This window comes from Lentinula edodes, assembly GCF_021015755.1.
Source record: "Lentinula edodes strain Le(Bin) 0899 ss11 chromosome Unknown C8R40scaffold_12, whole genome shotgun sequence".
Classification (NCBI taxonomy): domain Eukaryota; kingdom Fungi; phylum Basidiomycota; class Agaricomycetes; order Agaricales; family Omphalotaceae; genus Lentinula; species Lentinula edodes.
In genome coordinates, this window is record NW_025764318.1 from 404,614 (window position 1) to 427,497 (window position 22,884).

Consider the following 22,884-nt stretch of genomic DNA (forward strand, 5'->3'; position numbering starts at 1 on the left):
CGGCATTCCGAGAAGCTTGCGAAGAGGAAATTTCCAATTAAACACTTGCAGCAGTATGACAATGGCATCGCAGGCCCGCCGACTGTCTCCCTCGCCGTTGTCGATGGCCTGACACCGAATCCGCGGAACGACATTCATTTCCGGGGTATGTAACCCAATTAGGCAAATTTTGTCTTCTTTGGGATTTTGCACGGTTAGTGTACTGTTTAGGCTTTAGAGAGCTCTTCGCTCGTCACCCGATTTGAGTCTCTCTTATGCATCTGACGTTCATCATCCCTTTATATTGACTTTCTTATTTAATCTTTCTTCAAAATCAAGTTACAAATGGTTTTCTCTCTTTGCATGTTCTCATTCGCTCTCTTTTTCTTTCTCCCTGGATTGAGCCTCGTATTCTTTTCACAATGTATATTTACGCGTCGAAACCTTGCGAGCATTGTTGTGCTCGTATCTTTTGGCTTTCTGGGAGGTGTTGAAGCTGTGACTGGCATTTTGGGAGCATCGACTGGAAGCATGATTTCAAGCGCCGTCCTGGACGGGTTTTGTCAGTATTCTACTTCAATACCTTCTCCACGATCCTGAAATTGAAGATTTGCAGCTGGAATGACTACTATCGTGCTCCTCGTTGGTAGTATCAACAAGATTAACCAGAATCGTGAATCGTCTATCATTCCGAACGCCAATTTAGGAGTATATGCGGTTTCTATGAGTCTGCTCGTTATAGGCGGTACGCGGATTTCTTGTGCAGACCTATCCCACACTGATTTGATGTAGGGAGCGCTCTATTACTCACTCAGAGACTCGTACCTTCCTCGTCACTGTTGGGACCTTTGTGTAATCTTTTATTTGCAACTACGGCGCTTCCGTTGCTCGTTTATTTGTTTCTAATCACCGTTCCTGGCTCAGCAAGTAACGAGGACCTTCCAGGCCCTACGGAAGATGTTCAAATCCCAGAGGCTAGTACGCCCCAGAAACACCACCTTACCCTTCCACTTTCTCCTTCTTTTCTTTCACTCTCCTCAGATCCACCTTCTCCAGCTTCTAACCGCACATTGACGACTGATGCCTACCTTGATCACCCTACTCCAAGGACCAAGGAATGCACCTCCTTAAATTCATCCTCAGCACAAATCTATTCCATCCAGTTGAATACCGAAACGGAAACACATGTCGGGTCTAATAAGAAGATGCTCAGTGCTCGACCTGCTACGTCCCCGATGTCTTGTCGAGAGAAGAAGACCAGGCTCAGGCCTACCTCCTTGGATGTCTCTCGACAGATGGAAACAAACGTTGACTCGCCACAGATCTCAGGATGCGTACTACCACCGAGAACACGTTCGTCCAACTGGCACCGGCAGCATCAGCCTCCGAAGTCGGATTTTCCTCCCAAGAGAGTCATGTCCCAATCAGTCTTGTCCATAGCACACGGGATCTGGATTTTCCTCATCGCTGCTCAACTAGCGGCGTTGCTAGCTGAAAGCCTCGGAATATGCATACAGGTTGTGCTTTCCGGAATCGAGGATTCTGGACCCAAACAGGAACCGTTTGGGATAGTCATGGCGGTGATATTTCAGAACCTGTTCTTTGTGGTACAGGCAGGATGTATAATGTGTGCCTTGAATTGTGAGTTCGTATTCTAGACGGAATCAAATTTTGCTGATGCTTGATCGTGATAGCATATACCCACTTTTCACGTTCGGCAAGAGATGAGCCTTTCCCGGGATCTCATGGCTCGGACGCCAATTCTCCCCATACTTCGACAAACCGCCTCCAAATTTTGATCAATAATTCAAATTCCTCGGGACCTCTCACAGATAACGCGCTGCGTACAGGCTCAGCTTTCCTAACTTCATTTCCTCCTTCACCATTTTGCGAACAACATGAAGAGAATATTAGGCTAGATGAGGACGTCGAGAAGTGCTTGCGTGCATTGAACGGGAACACCAACCTAGAAGCATTGGACCTAGCATTTCCTTTGACGCAGACTACCTACAGTGTTCTGGAACAAACCGCTTTGCCCCTGAGGCCAACCAGAACTTTGGTCCACGATAGGCAGGAGCTTTGCCAGTCGTTGTCTGTCAGCGTACACAGTGGGACTGACGTGCACTATACTCAGGTGGCGTCGTCAACTGTATTTATAAATGACTTCAACTCGCTTTCTCACTCTTTGAATGCCTTGGAATTCGGCTCGCCACCGCGATCGGTATCGTTTGTAATGGCGGAGGCGGAGGCGTCTAAGACAGCAGACAAGTTAAAATCAACTGTCATCTTTCCCATTCAACAGTCTCAGCTATCCATTCCGTTTGACGACAAACAAATACTAAATGATCTCGGGAAACCAGCATCACTCACATATAGACCGGTTTCTGGTCAACTGCAATCTAGTCCCTCAAGGTCGAAGAAGGACAGTTTCGGGAGCAAAAGTAGCAGGAGCTTAAAGCACAGCCGTCTTCCGTCTATCCTATCGCTCTCGTCGCTCTCGTCATCCCTTGCCAAATCGAGATTGCGTAGTTTCTCTTTGACTGGAAAGAATAAGTGGACAAATTCTCCAGCCACAGCATCAATGATGGATTTGGATTCAGAAAACCAACATGATCCATCTACTGTGTCTCTGTCGCGCTCATCCTCGTTCTGTTCTCCAAGACCGAAAAGGAGAGCATTTCTTAGCGGGGAGATGGAGGTAAAACACTCTGCCGATGACACTCAAGTACAATTGTATGACCTGGGCGAAAAACGGAATCAGGATGAGTCTCAGGGGCCGAACGTAGACGTTTTCAGTTCAGAGCACCACCGTGACGAATCACGAATGCGTCGTCCAGATGCCCTATTTCCAGATAACAGGACTTTGTCGCCTGTTCCATTCGCGTCGTACATATCGGAGAACACATCTCACATAGACGAAAGCACCCGTCCCGCCAGTCGATGTAGCGAAGACCAAAGACCACCTCTTCGTCCCACACGTTCGTCCACTTTCCACATTTTTCCCAACTTCGATGCATTGGTCGGTTTGGGCTCGCTTGGTGCGAAACTAGGCCGCGGACTGAGCGGAGGACGATCACCATCGCCGATGCCGACGAGAATGCTCAGTACCGGTGCAGGCGAAGGGATGATTGGTATGCGCTCTCCGACGCCTTGGAGGATGGCCGGAATCATGGAGATGACGAAGGCTGCGGTGAGTGGTGCCGCAGGAGTAATGAGGCCTCCTAGCGGTCTAGGTATGGATTTGCTTCGGACGAAGGATCCGTTGGGTGCGAATGGGGAGGTGATGGCAGTGGAACGGATCGAATCTCATGGAGACGAAAATATTGTCAAAAGCAAGCAAACAAGGAACGGTGGACGTGGGTGGATCTGTGTAGAATCGGAAGATGAGGAACAATACGCATCTGATGCCGATGTTAATCTCTGTGAGATCAGGACACCAAAGAAACTCAGTAGGCCAGCGGAAGAAGACCGATGGACAAGCCCTTCGAGGATCCCGAGATTGAAGACAACGGTTCTACATAGTCCTGAGTCGTTGAAGTCAAACTCTTCTTCAGAGATATCAGCTTCGTTTGGTCTGCAAACGCCTCGCACTCCGTTCACACCAAACACCCCGATATCTTCTTTCCGCAAACTCATCCACTCTGAATCACCTCAGTCTTTACCCGAAACTGTGTCTATATCGTTGAATCCTTACGACGCCTTTCGCTCTTCCCCCCTTTCGACCAAAAATAAGCCAGCTTTCTCCCCACCACCGAGTTCATTCAGCAGTTCTCGTTTTGGTTCCAAGAAAGCCCCACATTTTGGTGGGCCAGTCGAAGTGTTCAGCAATGATCCAGATCCTTTTGCTGGTCCCGAGCTAGGTGCTATTGTCCGAGACTCACAAGTTAACCTTTTACGAGAAGACGCGGACAAAGATGGATATGGAGTGCAAAGCGCTACAAGGATGTCCGCATGGGGCAACCTAACTTTATCTGTACCGAAAGAAAAAAGGAATCCAGGTGTTGGGCTGAGAAGGCCTGTGGGGGACATTAGGTCAGTTTCTTTCGGTTTCCCTACTTGTAATTGTTAGCGCTCAAGCTGCTAATCCAGAAACGTCTCTAAGCGCAATGTCGCTGCCTCTACTCCCCCCTTCGACAGGTCCATCGATACAAGCGACAACCAGACTGGTAGTGTACATGCTGAGACTGATCATTCCCTCGATTCACCATCAGCATATGCACAGGAGATAGTCACTCAGGCACGCTTAGAGGCCATGTCACTGAGTGGGCCGTCAGCTGTTGAGGATATGAAGCAAAGAGAGGTTGGGGACCGGGTCAGTCATGGGTCCGTTTCTCAGGTCCCTGTCGAAGAAGCACTCCTGGCCCAAAGGCTTCTACGAAAACTTAATCGACGGGCCGAGGGTCGGAAGGCCGTGGGCGGAAAGCAGAGAGGAGCCCAAGTTAAGAATTTAAGTGGGCCAGGAGCCAGTCTTGACGTCACAGCCAATAGCGGAGGAAGGAGTTTCTTGCTAGGCATGGCTAAAACCAAGTTTCTGGGTTATGGACGGTCTACTGAACCTGAGCACTAGATTCCACTGATTTCAAGTTTCCGTTTATGGACTTTCGCTGTTACTGTTGTGCCATAACTTACAGTTATCTTTTTGGCTTATCAGATAGTGATCCTACCAATAGGCCTGTTGTTTGTTTTCGTCGCACATTGACTTTGTTGTACCCCTCGATTCACCTTCACAAAATGTAGTCAAGATTTAGCCATCGTTCTCTTCTCTCATCAGCTTCACCTGTACTCATTATGTTGTATCATAGATCTAGTAGATACTAAGCTCGAGCCCTTATTCCGGTCGGAATCCTCGGATTTGGTTTCAACGTTTGTTCCATGCCCAATGTTCATCGGGTCATTGACTCGTTTCTGTAGCAGCTTGAGCATGGCGTCCGCTACGGACGAAGTATGCAGGTGCTCTTCAAGAAAGAGTCGAAGGCTGCTGAAGGAGGGCAACAAGTTTGATGAAGTGTCATGCTACGAACGACGATGCAATGAATGACAGTGTCAGGAAGCATGAGTCGCTATGCCATCCTCGCTAGCCTCCGGCTTTCCAAGTCCTTCATCCGCTTCCAGACGTCTATAGATACCTCTGGCTCGTGCGTCGAGAGAGCTAACAATCTAACGGGTAATGATAAGTGCTCAAGTCAAAACTCAAGACTATTGATTGCGGAAACCTACTTGGTCATCAACATACGATGAATCAGGTCATCTGGGGTTATTGTAGTTTGCGCTTTCCTCTCAACGGAAGATTGTGATCTTTGCGCTTCGTTTTGCCTTTCCTGTACGAATTCCTCCTGGATAAGCTCGGCTGCTGCATTGGAAACCCCAATCCCTCCTACAGGTACTGGCGGCGGCGGCGGTGACGAGGAGCTTTGGTTTACAATATGGACTGTTTGCTTTGCGATCGCACCTCCAATCAACTTCCGCCATGCTTCCAGTTTCTCGATGGGAGGAAGGTTTAGCTCATCTGGTAATTTATATAGTCGTTTCTGGAGCTCTGAAGTTGACAACGAATCGGCGGGTCTCAGTGGAATAGTTGTGTGCGTTTCCACTAAAGCACTCTTTTTCCCTTCCGTGCAGACGATACATCCGATGTCGGTCTCGAAGCGGTATACACTATACGGGAATACATATTCGAGGGTTTGATTGCGAATGACCTCTTGTAACGCTCTAAGGTTCCGAACTCCGCGATCGTTGATTTGGCCCTCCGTGACACTGGAATCTGTGATGAGGCATACCGTCGACGGGGCGAGTTGAAGTAAACCGGAGTAGAGCTCGTCCTCTGGCTCTTCGTCAGCACCTTCTGATCGCGGCCGAGGCTTGGACTCGGGGAAGAATACCCCGTCGTTTAACAACGGCAGGGATAGAGGCACATGTGTTATGATGGGCAAGAGAAGAGATAGAACATGGTAAAGGGCTGGTGTGCCAGTAGACGTTTCCAGTCTATACACATCGGGGGTATCAGACGTTGAAGCAGTAGGTACCACTTTTGCAGGTGGAGGCGGAAAACGCGCCAGAGTGAGGGAAGCGGGGATGATCGGTGGGTGTCGCGATTGGCTATGAGCAAGTATACATTAATCACTCGGGATCAAAGGAAAAAATAAGCCAAGAGAGCAGTATGGAGAAAGAATGAATGTGGATATTACTCACACTCGGGAGATTATAGATAACAAAACCCATTCTGCTGCATCCATGTCGCCTGCTAATGATTCATCCGCTATCCATTTGACGAGTTCGCGTTGAAGGGCTCGATTTCCCTTTTCCAATGAGGTCGATTCGTGCGTGTCGGTCATCGTCAGAGGATACACTCGATATGGTTTGTGCGCTGTGTTCTCGTGCAGATGAAACAAGACATGTAATGTATCGCGTTCTGCTTCAAAGAGACCGACGAACGTCGCAATGTCAGTACTCTTCAAGTCAGGGTCTGATTGTACAGAGTAGATATTGGTATGGACACCGATATGTGCAGTGGAAGGCAGAGGAAACTTGTGATCCGCGCTTCGATTTGAGTTTTTTGACGTTGAAGCCAGAACAGCGTCCGTGCGAGTCTGTCCGGCCCACTCAGTTTCACCAGGAACACTGATCACCCAGTATCGGGTGCATTCACGAAGATTTGAATAGTCGATATGTTCGTCCATTGATTCATGCGCGCCCCAGCCACCATATTTCCCTTCTCTGAGTTGCGAGAGATACAATTCCGGAGACGCAGAGGTGTCCTGAACCATGCCGCGAAATTGTACCAGACGGGGCGAGGTTGAGGAAGAGTTACTTGAGCTCTGGGCAAAGTATGTCGAATGAAGGTGCGGAATCTTGGGTGAAAGAATCACTAAGAAGTGGCACGACTGTATGATTATCACCACCACTCACCAATTCCAAACGTTGCTCCTGATCAAAAATTTCTCGGAAATGATTACTGAGAACAGAGTGAAATTCGATTGAAGACTGCGACTGAAGATGTTGATCAAAAAGCTCTTGTATCGCAGCTTGAGGGTCATTCAGAACATCGAATGGCACAGATGAGACCATGGTTTTGTGAGTCTGAAATTTGAATACTGTGGCACGAATCGCGTTTGCGCGTTTGCTTATGTCAAATTGGGTCACATGCACCTTTCGCCAACTGCCAGTCGTTGGAACTTGGAACTCGGAACCAGTCTCACCAAGGATCCCACAACAGAGAACGACAGATCAGAAACGCAATGATATTGTTTGAAAGAGCTATTTGTGAGCCGAATCTCTTTCTTTTCTAGCTCAGATCCAGAACCTCGGCGGACGAAGGAAGATAAAGTCAAAACCCTAGGTTAAAACTTTCTGATGCTTCTCCCTTACAGAGACACTTTCTGATGCTTCTCCCTTACAGAGACGGGGACAAAATACCGTCATCCTAAATTTCTTCGCGAGCATGATCTGAGTATACGCTTATCTGATGCAGGAGGTGCCACTCTAACGGTAGACTGAACTGAACGGCGCAAGTTCGCCGAAAAAGATGTTTAGAAGATCGGAACTAATCTGCTCAGTCTTGGAAGATTCTTTCTTTGGAACACTCATTACTCTCGACGTGTACTAGATTCAACTTGCTCAGCTTCGCTGCCATTTGGTGTCTTGGGTTCAAGGTCATGGTATTCAAAAAATGACTTACTATCGTGCTCATGTGCCCGTCCGTCCATACCGTCAAAGAGTAACATCTTAACGCATGACCTCACATAACCCTTTCCATCTCCCGTTTGGCCCTCTCGAAAATCCTATAAAGTCCTTGTCGTTCGTCTGGTCCTTCATAGACTTCCTACCTTTCGCCCCTACCTTTCGCCACAACACTCCTCCCGCTGCATTTAGCTGTAACTCCCTATGTTTGCTCTCGTTCAACTCACTGTATGGGCAATGGCGTTCTGGACCATGACACGTAAACGTCCCTTCGTTCAGTTCCGTTCAGAAAATTCTTGATATTTGTGATTGTTCACATCTTGTAGACACGAGCCTCGATGTTTTCGCTCAAAATTCCACCTGCGCTAGTAACTACACCGTCCAGCAAGGAGACATCTGCCAAACCATCGCTGCTCAGTTCAATATCACCATCAGCGATTTGGAGGCCGCCAATCCTTCGATCAACTCGGGGTGCACGAACCTTGCCATCGGAGAGGTGCGTTGACTCGTGTTCAAGGTGTTCAGTATCACTGAGACCCTTGGTGCGCTTTTGTGCCAGGTTCTGTGCATTCCAGGGGCTGCAAGCTGCCCAAGTGGGGTAACCTACGTCGTCAAAGATGGTGATGTTTGCATCGACATTGCCGATATGTTCAACATCACTGTTGCTGCTCTTGATGCTAGTAACCCAGAGATCGACGCCAACTGTGACAACCTCAGTATTGGAGAGGCAAGTGGCAATATCCGATCTCTTTGGGATTTGTTTACTTATTGGATATCCTCAATTGTAGCGTTTGTGCATTCCCAGCTCTTAATTTTGCATCATATCTTCGGACACTGTTTTTCAAAAGGACTAAATTCGGACATATTCTGACCTTCTATTTTTTGTAAAACTAAATCTTTTTCAAAGTACTCAGAACCATTGGTATACATGGACTACATAAATGACATGCAATGTTTGAACAATGCTCGCAAAAGTTCTAGGCCCACATTTGTTTTTCAAGTGTATTCATATCAGAAGGCTAGACAGTAAGACGCAAATTTCTATTCAAGTTCGGAGCTCATTCAAGGAAGAAAAGCCCCCTTGATGATTTCAGCAGCTTATGACGACGTGTTAGTGGCAAGCCAAAGGGTATTTGTGCAAAGTTGACATACCTTGTTCAGCTATGATATAAGCAGTGGCTACAATTTACGATGATTTTTCGGTCATCCCATTGAAGCGTGTTGACAATATATGCGCACCTTGGGTATGAGCGGCAATTTGCAAAGGGACAACCGACAAATCCACGACGCGTATGTTCTTGGTTCCGTAGACCTGTGAAACATCGCATCAGCATCGTTTATCAGAGATTGTTGGGTTCATACAGACTTTCAGCTTTGAGTCTACAGCACCATTTCGATCCTTTGGAAGCATTGAAAGCGTACCGACTGTATCTATGGGAGGATTGAGAAAATTGAAAAGCCCTTAAACTAGTACTTAGATGTAACTTACGCCAACCAGTGCTCAAATTCTGCTTTAACCAGCCTAAAAAGCAACACGATGATGGGTAAGTATGTCAATACACAATTAAAGAGCGGCACATACTTGCAATCTGCTCGTCTGTCTGAATATCTGCACCGGGATTTAGCTCTACTGTAGCACTATGTGAGTCATGTTTTTCAGGGTATAAGTGCCGCGATCCCGACCATCTGAAAGAACATCTTTCAAAGGCGCTGTCTTCACAATTTTGCGAATATATTTGACTTCGTTAATAAACGCTTGGAGATCTTGTTGAAATCAGTAGTCAGTATCAAATAGCAGCTGTAGTTGATCCAAGGTAGACCTATATCGTGTTCAAAATAATGCGGATCTATCAGCGGGGGATCGTAGGGGTTGCTTGATGAGCTATGAATTGTTCCGCGAGAGAAATTGTGATTCAGGAAACCGATGATCGTATAATACTTCTTCTCCGGTCGTGGTGGATCTATCTTAAAGCTTAGCCGGGTTAGAAGTGGACCCTAATGTCCGAGACTTACTTGGACCAGAGAGGGAACCGGATAAACTGACGAATTCACAATCCAGGGCATCATGTTGATGGTATTGCAACTGGAGTTCATACTGTTCCGCCAATCCTGGTGGATACCTGCCTTCTTTGATATCCTGGTGTATTCTTATTTTTTCCGCGTCATATAATGCTTCTGCATCTGAAGCGATTTTCTTCAGAGGAAAACTGGCCATATTGACGATTCCGGTCATGTATATACCTTGACCCTTTGAGCTATAGTTACTCTTGTTAGATTACATATACTTGATTTGACCTAGGATGACTCTTACTAAAGATCAACATGTTCTGACTGTTGAACGCTATCTCGCAGAAGATCATATGTTTCTCCGGTGTAATCTTCCTTGAGCTCTGTTCGAATACTGAGTATAGAATAAGTGATAAAAGCCTGCTCAACTTACCGAATGTACAACCAATAAACAGATGCTCTTGCAAGTTTTCACCCACACCTTCTAGAGGAACTTTGACATCGATGCCAAGTCTGGACAAAATCTCTTGTTTCCCGATACCTGATAGTTCAAGGATTTGCGGGGACTTGAGCGATCTGAGTACAAGGCACTTAGTGTTCCAGAGACTTCATATTGGTACATCCACGTTTGAATATTCACCCAGCAGACAGAATGACTTCCTTTCGTGACAGAGCACAAAATTTTCTGTTTGTTGCTTTGTGAAGAAATTCGACACCGGAAGCCTCGAAATCATCATCTTTGGAGTCAGAGGAAAGGATGACCGTAACCTCGGCGCCGACTAAAACGGATAAATTCTGTCTTTGGAACGCATTATCCTGTGATGCCTATTTTGTGTTACTGAGATTTGGTTTTCATGGAAATATTGAACGGGAAAGGCATACAGTAGCAGCATACGTGCGAGAATGCAAAGTCGGATGTACGTTGTTCAAAGCGAAATAACATCCATGACTCTGCAATATAAGTCAAATTAAAAACCCACCAATGACTCCACACTGGACACGAAGACACGAGTGAGTCAGGAAAGAGGTTACACACATCGCCATGATACTAAAGAAATACTTGCTCAGAAACAATCAATGAAATAGTATGAATATAATTCATACAGGAGCTCGAGATTGGATGAAACCCATGTTCAACAAAGTCTAGAAGAAGTTCCATGACCCAAATTCTCCATGGAGTCTGGAAAAACTTGCCTGATGCATTTTGATATCCACGTCGAGTACACCACGAGGGTGAGCGACTTGTAGAGGACCTGTTCACGCATATCAAGCACATCACATTAGTATTAGCCCGGTTTCGTATAAGGTGAAATATAATTTACCTTCACCATGAGGTTTGTTAGCGTCCCAGACATTGAAAGCCTCGACAGACAATGCGGTAGTGGTGGATTCAAGAGGTGTATACCTATCAGATTGGGAGATGATATGACTCTGGATTCACATGATGGGGTTGGAAAGACCTACGTTATTGCCCGTGTTGTGTGCTTCTCAAAATTAGCCCAATTCCAGCCTGGGTTTCCAAGTTTCTCCCAGTCTAAGAGTAAGTGACGGTAGGATCAACAAATTCTTGGGGAACAAGACCAGATAGTAACTGACTGTCAATATCCTCTTTTGGAGGAAAAGTCCACACAGAGAAGTTCATTGCTGAAGTTCCGCCCAATCCCTTACCGCTGTCATTCAATGTGAAGCAGGAGCAATACACAAGAGGTATATCCAAATTCACCGACTCCATAGATACTCATTGTTATCTGAAAATTTCTGGGGTACCTAGTATTATTCATATTGAGAGGTTTGAAGGCGGGAAAATCGGATATACAAACAGTTTTGAATCCCCAATCATACTCCGGATTACCGATTTGCATTCCAAATTGCCCCGGGCGAGCTATGCATATCATCTAGGACGATTCATTACCCAGATTTAAGAATCTCGTACTTATCAGAGGATGATTCTCCGAGTCTAGATGCGCATTTCCCGCTTCTAGCACGAGTACAGACGAATCTGCATCTTCCGACAAGCGAGAAGCGAGGGTGAGACCTGCAGTCTACGTTGAGCATGATGCTTCAGTTATTCGCTAAACTAACAGCACAAGATTACACATACGCCGCCACCTGGAAACAAAGAGGTATGTAGTGAGAATATCCTTGCAAAAACAATCTTAAGAAGTTGACTTGCCTATCACAATGTAATCGAATATAGAGCCTGCAACTTGCTCTATTGACACGAGAGGCATGGTGGGTGAATTGAAGAAGACGAATCTGCAACTCCTGATGTACTTATGACTACTTATAAGCTGAGCTGAGAAAGTCGCAAGTATGGTACCCGGTCAGCGGCAACGAGACATCTGTCAGGCGCGACTGCAACCAAGGAGCCAGAAGGATGATGGTAGTAAAGAATTAATGGCAAAGTAGCGATAGTGAAGATGGGCAACTTCGAATTCTTATTGAATTCGATTACAAGCTCAGAGACGGGTTAGGATCCTGCTTGATCCTGCTTCCCTGCTCTACTAGAAGCTGCACACTGGCATCTGATTTATACAGATCCTCCGGATACTCAATGTAGTCTTTCAGTTTGTCCGATCAGCACAAATGAAGCGCAGCTACCTTGACATAGCTTGGAGTTGTACAGACTTGTACGGGTGGGTGCTGGACAGAAATTGTGCGGAGAATTCTCCCAATATCACCATAAGAACCATCGCCCTGAGTCAGCTTTGTGGGAAGATCACAGCTATTGTATTCAACGCTCAACAGCAATTCTGCATTTGCGAGGGCGCTGTCGGTGAGAGCCTCTGCCATCCCGCGCCCAAAACCATGATATACGACTTGTGCAATGCCCTTCATAGTCGGCATAGCGAGCGCAGAGGCAACACAACAAAGGAAAAGAGTGATAGGCGTATTGCGATAGCGAGGGTCCAGGAAAGTTCAAAGTTCTTGTTGTACACTGTCTGGAGGGCTGCTGGCTGCTGTTGCGATTGATGATTGGCCAGCTATTCACCGTATTTTGATGGTTTGATGCTGATACATGATCCTCCCTCCCATCTTGTAGGCAAAAGAGTCAACAAACTTGGTGAGCGAGCGCGGCCCAGCTGGGACGCAGTCAAAGTCTAGATCACATTACGTGGAAAAATTGAGTCACATGAGTGTGAGAAGTATCTCAAACTAAGGATTGCCACGTCGCTCGTATTTTCTCTTCACGACTGCCACGTATATCTATCGATCGTCCTGCTAACCGCAGTATTAAAGCCTCATTCCTCCTCTTATATCGCCCTCAGAATGCCCAAAGTGCCGACAAACAAAAACTCTTTTGTCAACCCAGCATCTCTTTCTTTACCATCTACATCTGACGACATGTTTTCTTCTCCTTCACCCGAACCTCAGCCTGGTCCTTCTCGAAAACGTCCTCGTACTGAACAATCTTCTGAGGACCGCAAAGAAGCCAGGGCTCACCGTAATCGTATTGCTGCACAGAATTCTAGAGACCGTAGAAAGGCCCAATTCTCCTATCTTGAGCGCCGAGTCGCTGAGCTTGAGGAGGAGAATCGTCAGCTTCGCGCTGGCATGGGAATGTCTCCTGCAGCTGCAACATCTGCTCCCGTTCTCGTGTCTTCTGCCCCAATCAAATCATCTTATGATGAAGCTAGAGATCGTGAGAACGAAGAACTCAAGGAGCGGATAAGAACCCTCGAAAAAGGTTGGGACGCTGTTGTTAAAGCTCTCGCCGAGCGGGGTCTTCCAACAGGTGTCGCTTCATCATCGAATGTCGAGATTGTACCTTCCGCTGTTTCCCCTCCTGCCCTTTCCACTTCTGTTATGCCTCCCTCGCCTTCCTCATCGACCACCTTCTCCTCCTCATCTGTGTCGACATCACCCATCCCCTCAACTGTTACGTTGTCACCGTCATCATCATTAGTATCAGAGTCTTCTGAGGCCCCCCAGTCCACTCGCCACCTAGCACGGGTGGCGACAGGAAGAACCCCCCTTCCTTCCCTGCAGCGGGTGAACTGGCCCTCTATGACCCCTACTGTGACAATATCTCAGCCGCCGCTGATTTCGAGGTTCCCACTGGCTCTCAAGACGCACCGCCAGTTGACGACGCTACCATGGAATCCCTCTTCCGCGAGATCATCTCTGACAGCGAATCTTCACCTGTCACACAGACGCATTCGGAGCTCGTCTCGCTTCCCACCGAGAGTCATTCGACTTATGGTCTGGCTCAACCAAAAGAATTCCACTCGCAAGCGACCTCCGCCAAGGAGGAAATGACCATTGGGCTTTTGGATAGCGATAGGAGAATGCGTGTGGATGGATTAAGTACGGTCCACTTGAACGAAGAGAATGCAAGTACAGAGGTTGATGGGCTGGATCTTGGTCTCAACCATGGCCGTATCGAGAACGACATGATGGATTTGAGCGACTACATTGGGGAATCGGCGTCTTCACCCGAGTCAAGTGCCGCCTGGTCCGATATCGGACTTACTTTGGAGGCCTTCTTGGATATATTGCCTGGTACGCAGGATGTCAATGATAACATCCCCACAACAGGCTTGTGGGAGTCTTTTGAGGGACGAATTGGGCTTGTCTGAGCCGTCAAAAACGTTACTGCAAGGAAACGGACATCCTCCTCTTTTGTGATCTTTATTATCAGTCTATTCTTGGTGGTTACGTGTCATGAATGCAATGTATCGCCTATCTCCTTTTCTTTGGTTTCTATCTCGTCTCGTTCCTCATATATATCCGTCTCGCACCTCTCATTTTTCAATCTCTCAAATGGACCATTACGATACCGCACTTTTTGATGCCTTTCACCGAAGACTTCACCGCGTTCATTTCTTTCGTATCATCCTATTTTTCTTGTTACCAATATCCCTCGTGCACACGTTCCTTTCTCTCGTTACCTATCTCTCCCCTCCTTCCTCACCTTCCAGATCCTGATGCAGTCTCCCACTGGCCCTTTGTTTCGTTTTGTGCAGCGCATTTTACTAACCCTTCGAGCCTTGAATTTTCTCCTTCTCGAAGTGATGAACTTTCATTGTGTTCGAGGGTGCTAGGATCATGAGCGCGCATAGTGGAGCGGGTGTGTCTTTGGTGAGCGCTTGGGTGTTTCGGTCGGTTAGGCTCCCGGTTTTTTCTTCGTTTGCACGATTTTCAGATATTGGTCGCGGTTTTCGAAGGATGTTTACGAAGGGGGTAGACATGGACGTTGTGTAGTGTTGTACTTAATTTATCAAATGGATGCGTGTTCGTGTTGGTTTCCATGTGTGCGAACGTCTAGTGTATTGCGGTTTATCAGTGACTACGGTTTCTTGGTTAACTTCCTTCTCAATGCAGAAAAAAGAGGATATTGTTAAAATTGAATTCTGCGAACAAGTAAGTCAGGTTTCTGGTTTGTCCTATCTTTAAAACATCAATATTGATTGAAGAAATTCAGCATGTTTCGAGCCAACTGAAGGTAGAAGACAGTCTCGACGTCGACATTCGAAAAATCAAAGACGAAGACTCCGATGACACCAAAAAAGTTCTTGAGCGGTCTGAAATCAAGCCAGCCCTTTCAAAATCATCCTTTGGAATTGTTAGTACTTCGTCCAATGGCGTTGGCAAGACGAATGCTTCCGCTCCTCCTCGTACAAGGACTAGACTAGTGCTAGACCATGTTTATATCGACTCCTCCCAATCAGACAAGAAATCTAAAGAACTTCAGGAAGCGTTGGCTAGGCTCAGGGCCATGCGAAATGTACGTGTGTACCTACTACTAGTACTTTCGGTCTGTTCTGATTATTTCTCCAGCCGAAACTGAAAATTAAGAAGAAGGACGAATATGAATTACCTCTGAATCCAAACACACTTCTTACGCTCCTCGATCAAATGAAACCTTATGCAGTCACAATTGCAGAGCTTGAGCGTTCTGTTACTGTCTCAAGAGAGTTCATGAATAGTGTCTTTGGAGGAGGAACACGAAAATCTTTCGTAAAAGTTCGTTTGGAGAAATTCAAAGAGCACGGATACAATGATTTCGCGTACCTCACTACAGAAGTGGACTCACTTGCTCCAAGTCTGGCCGGGCAGCCAGGGCTGTTTTTCTCCACTCGGGAAGCATTTGACCATGAATATACACCTGTTTGGATGAAGGAACCTTATATCTTCCGCGTCTTCACCCGGCTTGAATCCAGTCGTTGGCTTTATCAAGGTCAATACAAATTTGCCCATTGTAAGACCCTCACTGCGAAAGAATGGGGTGAACAAGGTGAAAAGGTAGTCTCTTCAATGCATTATCTCTATATGTACCAAAATACTTGGAAAATCAGGTGCAGAATACTTGGGCGCAGAATATCGCACAATATCGCTGGGGAGCTGATGTTCGTGGTCGGATAGCATACAGAGAACAATTTGACAGAGATCCTTCTGCTGCACAATTAAAGGAGATGCTGATGGAAGAAGCAACGAAAAAGACAGCAGCATTCCCACACATCACTAAAGAGAAAGTCCTGTCAGCATTTCAGAAAGGGAAGGAGGTCGGTGTCAACGTTCTTCCTTCATTTATTTTTACTAACTTTGCTAGCAGCGTATGGTGATTTGGAAAATGGAATGTGTTGGATACGACGAGGGCTTTCAACGACGCATTGCTGCAGAGTTCAGGGCATGGGAACTTGGTCAGAACCTCACGCACAAGTACGAGGACATAAACCCTGTCACATTGAATCAAAAAGTGGAGACTGGGGTACGGCAACGCTACATGAAAAACATCCCTCAACGCACTAAGATGGGAACCAAAAAGAGAGGGGAACAAGAAGAAGTTGTTCAATATGTTCCTCGAGGGACCAGATCGCGCCCCCTACAGAGTTCTTAATTCTTGTGTTGTTTTTTTGAATGCATGTAAATACAGTCCAATTAATTACCTGCTACTAAAGGTAGAGTTTCGGGATAGAACTGTCCCCTGTCTCATTCATAAATGTAACACAATATGCCAGCAGTGGTATTGATAACATCTCCGACGGTGGATTCTTCGAACATACCGTCTGCATGCATAACAGAGTCCAACTAGTTCGAGTAAATTTTTAGTAAAACGAGAAGGTTCCAAGTCCCGAGAATCACATACAGATAACATCGGAGGTCCTCCGTTAGGATATTCGGCATAAATTGTTGCATTGTCAATCATCTGGACAGAACCTCCATAAAAGATCCCCGCATTCGCAGAGTTCGCGATTTGCCAGTCGTACCAGACTTTGTCCACCATCTATGCACGAATATGATTGGTATAGCTTTGATTAGAAGATAAAACATACTGCATGATGCATCCAAAATATAGGCTCTGTAAATGGGATCACGGTTAGTAAGAGAAAAAGAAAAAGGTAGGAGAAAAAACTCACCGTTGGCCGAAAAGGTGGGCCCCGGTGTGCAGTTAGCGGGAGCAGTACTTGGACAAGTACCACCCAAATCGCTGTCCAAGTCACGAATGTCAACCTCAAGAAAAATGTTGCAAACGTTCATGACTTGCCCGCCCAAGATTTCATGAACACTACCGTGCGCGCCCTTCAGGATGGCATTTGAGTTAGACTCCACAAAATGCGCCCTATTATTAAACACACCTCGAAACCTTCCATATAAACCTGGAATCCCTTATAGTCTCCTACGAATCCATCGACCATTTTATCAACTTCAGATTGGGTAAAAGTCGCATTTGCATCCTCATACGGGTTTGTGAAAAGTGTGGGATCAAGGCCGATGTATGGTTGAAGAGTGAAGTTCCGTCGTAGAGTGTGATAGGAAGGATACGATAGTTTGAAATCGGAGAAAGCCCCGTTGGGCACTTGGGCGTCATCCGATAGGTTGCCCCAGCCACCAAGACCACTGACAGGATCGAAATCCTGGAACATTGTAGACCCATATACATCAGATGCATCTACGTCGGAGGTGATAGAACAAATAAGATTTTTTTACTGTATCTAGTGTCGATAGCAGATATTCACCAGCAGCCCAGTTCCAGTACGGAGAAGTCCCATTGAAACCGCACTTTTCTTTCAATGCATTTTCATACATTTGAACGTACCAACGATGAAAGGGAAGAAATAGACCCGTAAAATGAATCTGAACGATGATCCAGTCAAGATACTGAATGATGTCAGTCAGAGAGAGCTGCCTACGATGTGATTGAGATCCATGTGCATGTAAACAATATCTGTTCTGGCGTTAGTCTCAGATCTAGTTGTCAACGAAGCTCATACTCACCATCGTAGTAAGAGCCTGAGGCGTTCACAGATACAATGTCGTCGGGATTGACGTATGGAGTGAGTGCAGGATCGTGCGGGAGTTCACTCAAACACTGGACGGAAAAACGGGAAGTGAGACCGGGTCATGGTCAATAAGGGTAGAACTTGGAGCATACCTGAACGGCGCTGATCCAATTGGCACGCTCGTCTGTGGACAAGGTGCGCCATTCCCTCCGCACAGCCGGATTGGTGCAATTCGCATGTGCAAAACAGAACAAACCGAAGAGGAAGACCGCACTAAGACCTAGCATCCTGCACGATAATGGGGGCGTGAATTATCCAATGACCTACCCTTTTATCTTCGAAAATTGTGCCGTGTTCATTTGTAGAGGCTTGATTTCGTCGTCGGTCTATTCGGACTTCCGACGATCGTGGATTGTAATTGTTGCTGAAAGTTGTTGATATTTGGCAGTCTTCGCTCTTCCAAAGAGCCCCCTCCCAGCCCCTCCCCCGAATCTCGGAGAAGCGTCGATATGCAAGTTCGAACGAAACGCAATTAACAATCATATATTCATTTGCGAAATTCGGGAGTATACAGTAGACGGGTACGAGGCCTTCGGTAGCTACGCCGCGGGCCTTCGTGTTACCTACATAGTAACCCAGGCCTTCCGTAGGTCGGAGAGGGACTGTGCCGAAACGATGCCAAGGCTGAATGGCTAAAATCTGGGCTGAGTTCACATCTGTTCACATTGTATGCAGATCCAATTTCTTCAGTGGAGTCTGAGCATGCGGCATGTAAGCGCAAAACAGCATGAGATTATGCTTTTCTATACCCTTTGAAGTTGGAAGCCTCGTAAGGGCTACGGAGAGCTCTGAAGTTAAATTGTAAAACATGTCCGTAGTTGAGATGGCCACATACCAAAATAAAGGCATTGTTCGAAGGATGGGTGGGAAGAGACTGTTTCGAATATGGCGCATGCGGCACGAGTTGTAATCTTTGTCGCAAGTTGGTGGCGGTAAATCCTGTGGTTTGACGGGGTGGAAGGTTAGTACCAGCTGAAACTACGTAGTGTACGAACGGCTAGCCTAAGTGTAAGATAAAGAAAGAGGAATGCGAATGAATTTTCAAACGAAGTCGTGAAGCAAACACGTGCCTCTTGCTCATCGCGCTCATTGATGTCGATGAGCCGCTACTCGCATTTTCCCCTCCTCTTCATCCCTCGCTTCATGAAAACATGAAAATTAATCTAGGCCCACCCTCCTCTTCCCTATTCATCGATTACACTTGGTATCTTTGGGTCTCCTCCAAACCGTTTCCTCACTAGACCCGATTTACCTTGTGTACTGGAATTGCTCCATCCTCGGAAATGATGCGGACGCCGGCCGCAAGCGGCGCCAATTCCATCCGCAAATCATTCAATGAATTTGCTGCAATGTTTGGCACTTTGTCAACTCTTCCAAATTCTCTTCGTATGAAACAACCTATATATATAGAAGTTATACCACCTTCCATTTCTCTGTTCACACCTCGATATGGAACTTGCTTTATACTTGGGATGGGAGAGTTTCGATGATGTTCAAATGTTCACACGCGGACAAAGCAGAAGTTATTCTGCGCTTTTTCAAAACTCTTCCATAGCCGCTGCGGCCCATCAAGAGTCGCGACGATCGGTACAATTTCCCTGATTCCATAGCTGTTTTTTTGATGTCATGTTCCGGCTCAGCGCGGGAGGTGGGTTCTTGATGTCACTTCCTCCACCAGGTTAGCCTGCCTCAACCTATGTCCGCGTATTGCGAAAAGACCAATTGTGGCTCGCTCCCAAATGCTAGACGCTTTCCAGTTTGTCCTTCAAGAAACATATGTAGTATCATAATCTATCATGATGCCCTTGTATGTGGACGCGACAATTTGAACTTCAGCCTCGACTCGGACGACATATAAATGTATATCATCCATATGGTTCAAGACGTTGAAAGGTATGTGGTGCCAATGTGGTGCTCCAACTGACATGAATCCGTTATGGGCCTTTATGCTTATTATGGTTGTTAATGTTCCGATGTTTTTTTTTTTTACCTGAGTCCCGGTAACACTTGTCCGATGGGTTATGGCTGCAATTAACTGTGAGATACTCAGGAGATACTGAAATCCTTTTACTCGAATGCTTTCACTGCTGATTCACTAATTTAAATCAATCTTCTCCAGGTTCTGTCACGTTCTGTGTCTCTAGTCATCTAATCGCATGCCATCCAGCCGCTGTGACCTGGTAGTTTGTCTAATTTATTCCGGATGGAAACCTAATCTCTCCGTAACTTGCGTTAACGTTTTCTTCCATCTGACTCGCGACTTTAATAAGTGGGACCTTTTCAGCCCTTCTATTTTCAAGATGGCTGACGTTGATGTCTTTATTATCGGAGGGAAGCAGCGTTTCTGCACTTCTCGTTCCAACTTGCGGGCGAACCACGTAGATATGGTTTCCTCCCCAAAAATTTCTGTAAGTATAGATCAACGCTTCAAAAATGACTCAAAGCTAGAATTTTCGTTGTACTGCTGCTTCATAATCACCATAACTCCAAACCACCGTAACCAAGACCATTCCGGCGGCGGGGAGTAGGAGGCGGTAAGTGGCGGCGGTGTGAAACTCTAAATTTACTGTTTATGTACACGTGTGATGTTATTTTCATGTACCTTCCGTAGCGCCTCGGTTTTTTACTCAGTCTTACCGCCTCAGTACCGCCTCGGCATGCTTTCCGTATATTTATATTCCCCAATGAGAACTCAATATCTCATTCTTTTCTCTAATTCGTTGATTCCCGGTTGAATCTTTCGGTGACATTCCTTGTCTCCGTAATCTTTGGATCGTACTTTAACCTTCAACCTGGCGCCTCCTCATCTCTCAATATGACCGCTTTGTCTCTTGCTGCTGCCCCAGGCGATTTGCTTCTTGAAATAGCTGCTCATCTTGATTGTCGAGCCGACGTTTTTAGCCTCTGTTTGACGGTAAGCGCTGCTAATCATTGGCACTGCTCACATCTCTAAATTCTCTCCAAACAGAGCAATAGATTCTTCGCTACAGTGTCATCCGTTCTTTATACCTCAGTCACCCTTAACTCCGTTGAACAATGCTCTACCACGTTGAAGATGCTCAGGAATCGCCCGGATATCGCCCGACACGTCCGCGAGCTCATCGTTAGGCCCGGGGCTCTTTCTACATCTGATAATCAATTCAATGCTAGTGAACGGGCTTCTGCAGCAGTCAGGGATGTTGCAATGTCGAAAGCCCTAGATGCGCTGGTGAAGTTTACTTGGGATTTCGATGATTTACCAGTATATGACGACATGTGGTTTGCTCTTCGTATATGGTTCGTGGTATTCTCCCATGATCTATGTTCCTTTACTGATCTTTCGTTAAGTTGCGGTCAGCTTCGATATGTGGGCACCTCAATAGGAACAAGAGTCCCGAACCTTCACAGCCATGTGAGATCTTATAATATCCATTTCAATGATATCTAGGTTACTGAAGGCTGGATGATTGAAGTTATTTGACTTTGCCGACCTTCGAGGATTCTCCTTGTATCTGAAGCGCGCATTTTTTGAAAGTCACCTGGACATTTTCTCGGATGGTAAATATACGAGGTTCCCAAAATTTGGATGAACATTGATCAGACATCGCAGAGCAACAACCTACTTCACGGAGATTCTGGCACATGCTTATGAAGCGGTGTCCCAACCTTCAAGAACTAGTCATAGACGGTGTCTCACCGTTCCCTGTCGACGCTCGGCCGCTATCCCATGCACGCTGGCCAAACCTCCGGCGGTTAGTTTTGGGTGACGTTGCCGTCGATTGGCTCCCTGGAGATGCGCTGGCCGCACCCGATGCGAAGAGTCCTTTCATAGAGTTTCTGGAAGCGCACCCCAACTTGCAAACGTTGGGCCTTTCGAGATCCAATGTCAGCCACACTCGACTGGCAACCATGGCTCCCGACACCGTCAAGCTGCGCTCATTCACTGGCACGCTAGAGCAGCTTCAATCGATCCCCCACATGCACAAATATCTAGATTGCGTTGCCTTTCGAGAACCAATGCGAACAAGAGACGTCACCGCGCTGGCAGTAGCTGGTCTACTTCAGAAATTGACTTCATTGACGAAACTCAAGATTTCATTCATGCTGCATTCCATGTATGATAGCGGGAATTTACTACGTTCATTAATCGCTTCATGTCCCAACCTTACACACCTCGAACTAGCATGCGGCCATAAGCCATCCTTCCAGCTAGTATGTTTTTCCCTCGATCCCCTCGGCCGATTACTCACAATGCTGTTCTGTAGGAGTTATTCGCCAAAACGATTAGAGGCTTTTCGAAACTCCGCGTTCTACACTTGACCCTTGTCAAATATCCTGGAGACGATACCCTCGCTACGGGAGCTGCACGGATTGCGATGACCAACCCCAGAATACAACATTTTTCCTTGACTTTCTTACCGCCAACTTACCCATTCGGTTTTCCGTTTCCTTTCTTGACTTTCCTGCCGTTTCCATATCGGTCAAGGGATTCGGGTTCGTTCACACTTACATGCGACAAGCATGGCCTGCCGCAAACACTTCGTGGGTTTGAACGGCGACGATTGCTCTGGCCGTTTGGACTGGGGCAAACTTACCGGATGCGGAGATATATCAACGATCTTCGACCTGCTGGTTCTCCAGGCAGGCGGCAAACAGGCTTCCAGGGAATAGTTGAGCTACTGTCCGAGAATTCCGCTGCAGGGGAGGAATTGCGGATGTTGTTGTTCTGCGGACTGCTGGTCTTTTTAGCTATTTGGGGATGCTGGCTAGGGAATCGCAATCACGGTAAAGACAGTACGTTATGACTCGCCTGATTCTCCTCCGGCTATTTTCCATGATTTGGTCTGGATGTTTCCACCATTGGACGTACACTCTTATAATTCCCCTTATTCTTTTATTTTACATATAATAGTCAGTTATCTGATAAACTATCGTGTTGTACCTGCTCTGTATCTCT

The 22,884-nt window shown here is 46.5% G+C and overlaps 7 protein-coding genes across 7 annotated transcripts; 4 read left to right on the plus strand and 3 right to left on the minus strand.

Annotated features, from left to right (window-relative positions):
• Positions 1-324: 324 nt before the first annotated feature.
• C8R40DRAFT_1068472 (uncharacterized protein) lies at positions 325-4,546 on the plus strand (the record flags this gene model as incomplete). Its single annotated transcript, XM_046226017.1, has 6 exons — positions 325-541; positions 596-724; positions 904-957; positions 1,021-1,620; positions 1,674-4,011; positions 4,069-4,546. The coding sequence occupies 6 exons, from the start codon at positions 325-327 to the stop codon at positions 4,544-4,546; spliced, it is 3,816 nt and encodes a 1,271-aa protein (XP_046087784.1).
• Positions 4,547-5,039: 493 nt separating this feature from the next.
• C8R40DRAFT_1160032 (uncharacterized protein) lies at positions 5,040-7,044 on the minus strand (the record flags this gene model as incomplete). Its single annotated transcript, XM_046229963.1, has 5 exons — positions 5,040-5,136; positions 5,209-5,362; positions 5,429-6,075; positions 6,169-6,794; positions 6,886-7,044. The coding sequence occupies 5 exons, from the start codon at positions 7,042-7,044 to the stop codon at positions 5,040-5,042; spliced, it is 1,683 nt and encodes a 560-aa protein (XP_046087785.1).
• A 925-nt stretch (positions 7,045-7,969) lies between these two features.
• C8R40DRAFT_1236353 (GMC oxidoreductase-domain-containing protein) lies at positions 7,970-12,510 on the minus strand (the record flags this gene model as incomplete). The annotated part of the gene is made up of 24 exons (XM_046233408.1): positions 7,970-8,358; positions 8,809-8,835; positions 8,896-8,968; positions 9,023-9,087; positions 9,146-9,178; positions 9,239-9,286; positions 9,340-9,420; positions 9,477-9,617; positions 9,670-9,911; positions 9,968-10,046; positions 10,097-10,239; positions 10,304-10,488; positions 10,546-10,614; positions 10,700-10,711; positions 10,768-10,806; positions 10,858-10,916; positions 10,986-11,068; positions 11,128-11,197; positions 11,260-11,333; positions 11,387-11,430; positions 11,484-11,545; positions 11,597-11,705; positions 11,765-11,772; positions 12,345-12,510. The coding sequence occupies 24 exons, from the start codon at positions 12,508-12,510 to the stop codon at positions 7,970-7,972; spliced, it is 2,301 nt and encodes a 766-aa protein (XP_046087786.1).
• Positions 12,511-12,753: 243 nt separating this feature from the next.
• On the plus strand, positions 12,754-14,128 carry C8R40DRAFT_111604 (uncharacterized protein). The gene has a single exon (XM_046228579.1). It carries the CDS (start codon positions 12,934-12,936, stop codon positions 13,921-13,923), a length of 990 nt encoding a protein of 329 aa, XP_046087787.1. The 5' UTR covers positions 12,754-12,933; the 3' UTR covers positions 13,924-14,128.
• An 854-nt stretch (positions 14,129-14,982) lies between these two features.
• Positions 14,983-16,504, plus strand: C8R40DRAFT_1169215 (uncharacterized protein; the record flags this gene model as incomplete). The annotated part of the gene is made up of 5 exons (XM_046231343.1): positions 14,983-15,027; positions 15,089-15,391; positions 15,445-15,909; positions 15,963-16,169; positions 16,220-16,504. 5 exons carry the CDS (start codon positions 14,983-14,985, stop codon positions 16,502-16,504), a joined length of 1,305 nt encoding a protein of 434 aa, XP_046087788.1.
• Positions 16,505-16,596: 92 nt separating this feature from the next.
• C8R40DRAFT_1160034 (Di-copper centre-containing protein) lies at positions 16,597-18,175 on the minus strand (the record flags this gene model as incomplete). Its single annotated transcript, XM_046229964.1, has 10 exons — positions 16,597-16,695; positions 16,754-16,891; positions 16,941-16,966; positions 17,025-17,095; positions 17,153-17,187; positions 17,244-17,557; positions 17,625-17,742; positions 17,799-17,833; positions 17,884-17,977; positions 18,041-18,175. 10 exons carry the CDS (start codon positions 18,173-18,175, stop codon positions 16,597-16,599), a joined length of 1,065 nt encoding a protein of 354 aa, XP_046087789.1.
• Positions 18,176-20,763: 2,588 nt separating this feature from the next.
• C8R40DRAFT_1042042 (uncharacterized protein) lies at positions 20,764-22,732 on the plus strand (the record flags this gene model as incomplete). The annotated part of the gene is made up of 6 exons (XM_046224050.1): positions 20,764-20,862; positions 20,917-21,224; positions 21,276-21,339; positions 21,401-21,485; positions 21,538-22,139; positions 22,193-22,732. 6 exons carry the CDS (start codon positions 20,764-20,766, stop codon positions 22,730-22,732), a joined length of 1,698 nt encoding a protein of 565 aa, XP_046087790.1.
• Positions 22,733-22,884: the final 152 nt, after the last annotated feature.

Excerpts from the sequence above, each read along its gene's own strand:
- C8R40DRAFT_111604 (XM_046228579.1), top strand. The coding sequence starts at position 12,934 with ATGCCCAAAGTGCCGACAAACAAAAACTCTTTTGTCAACCCAGCATCT.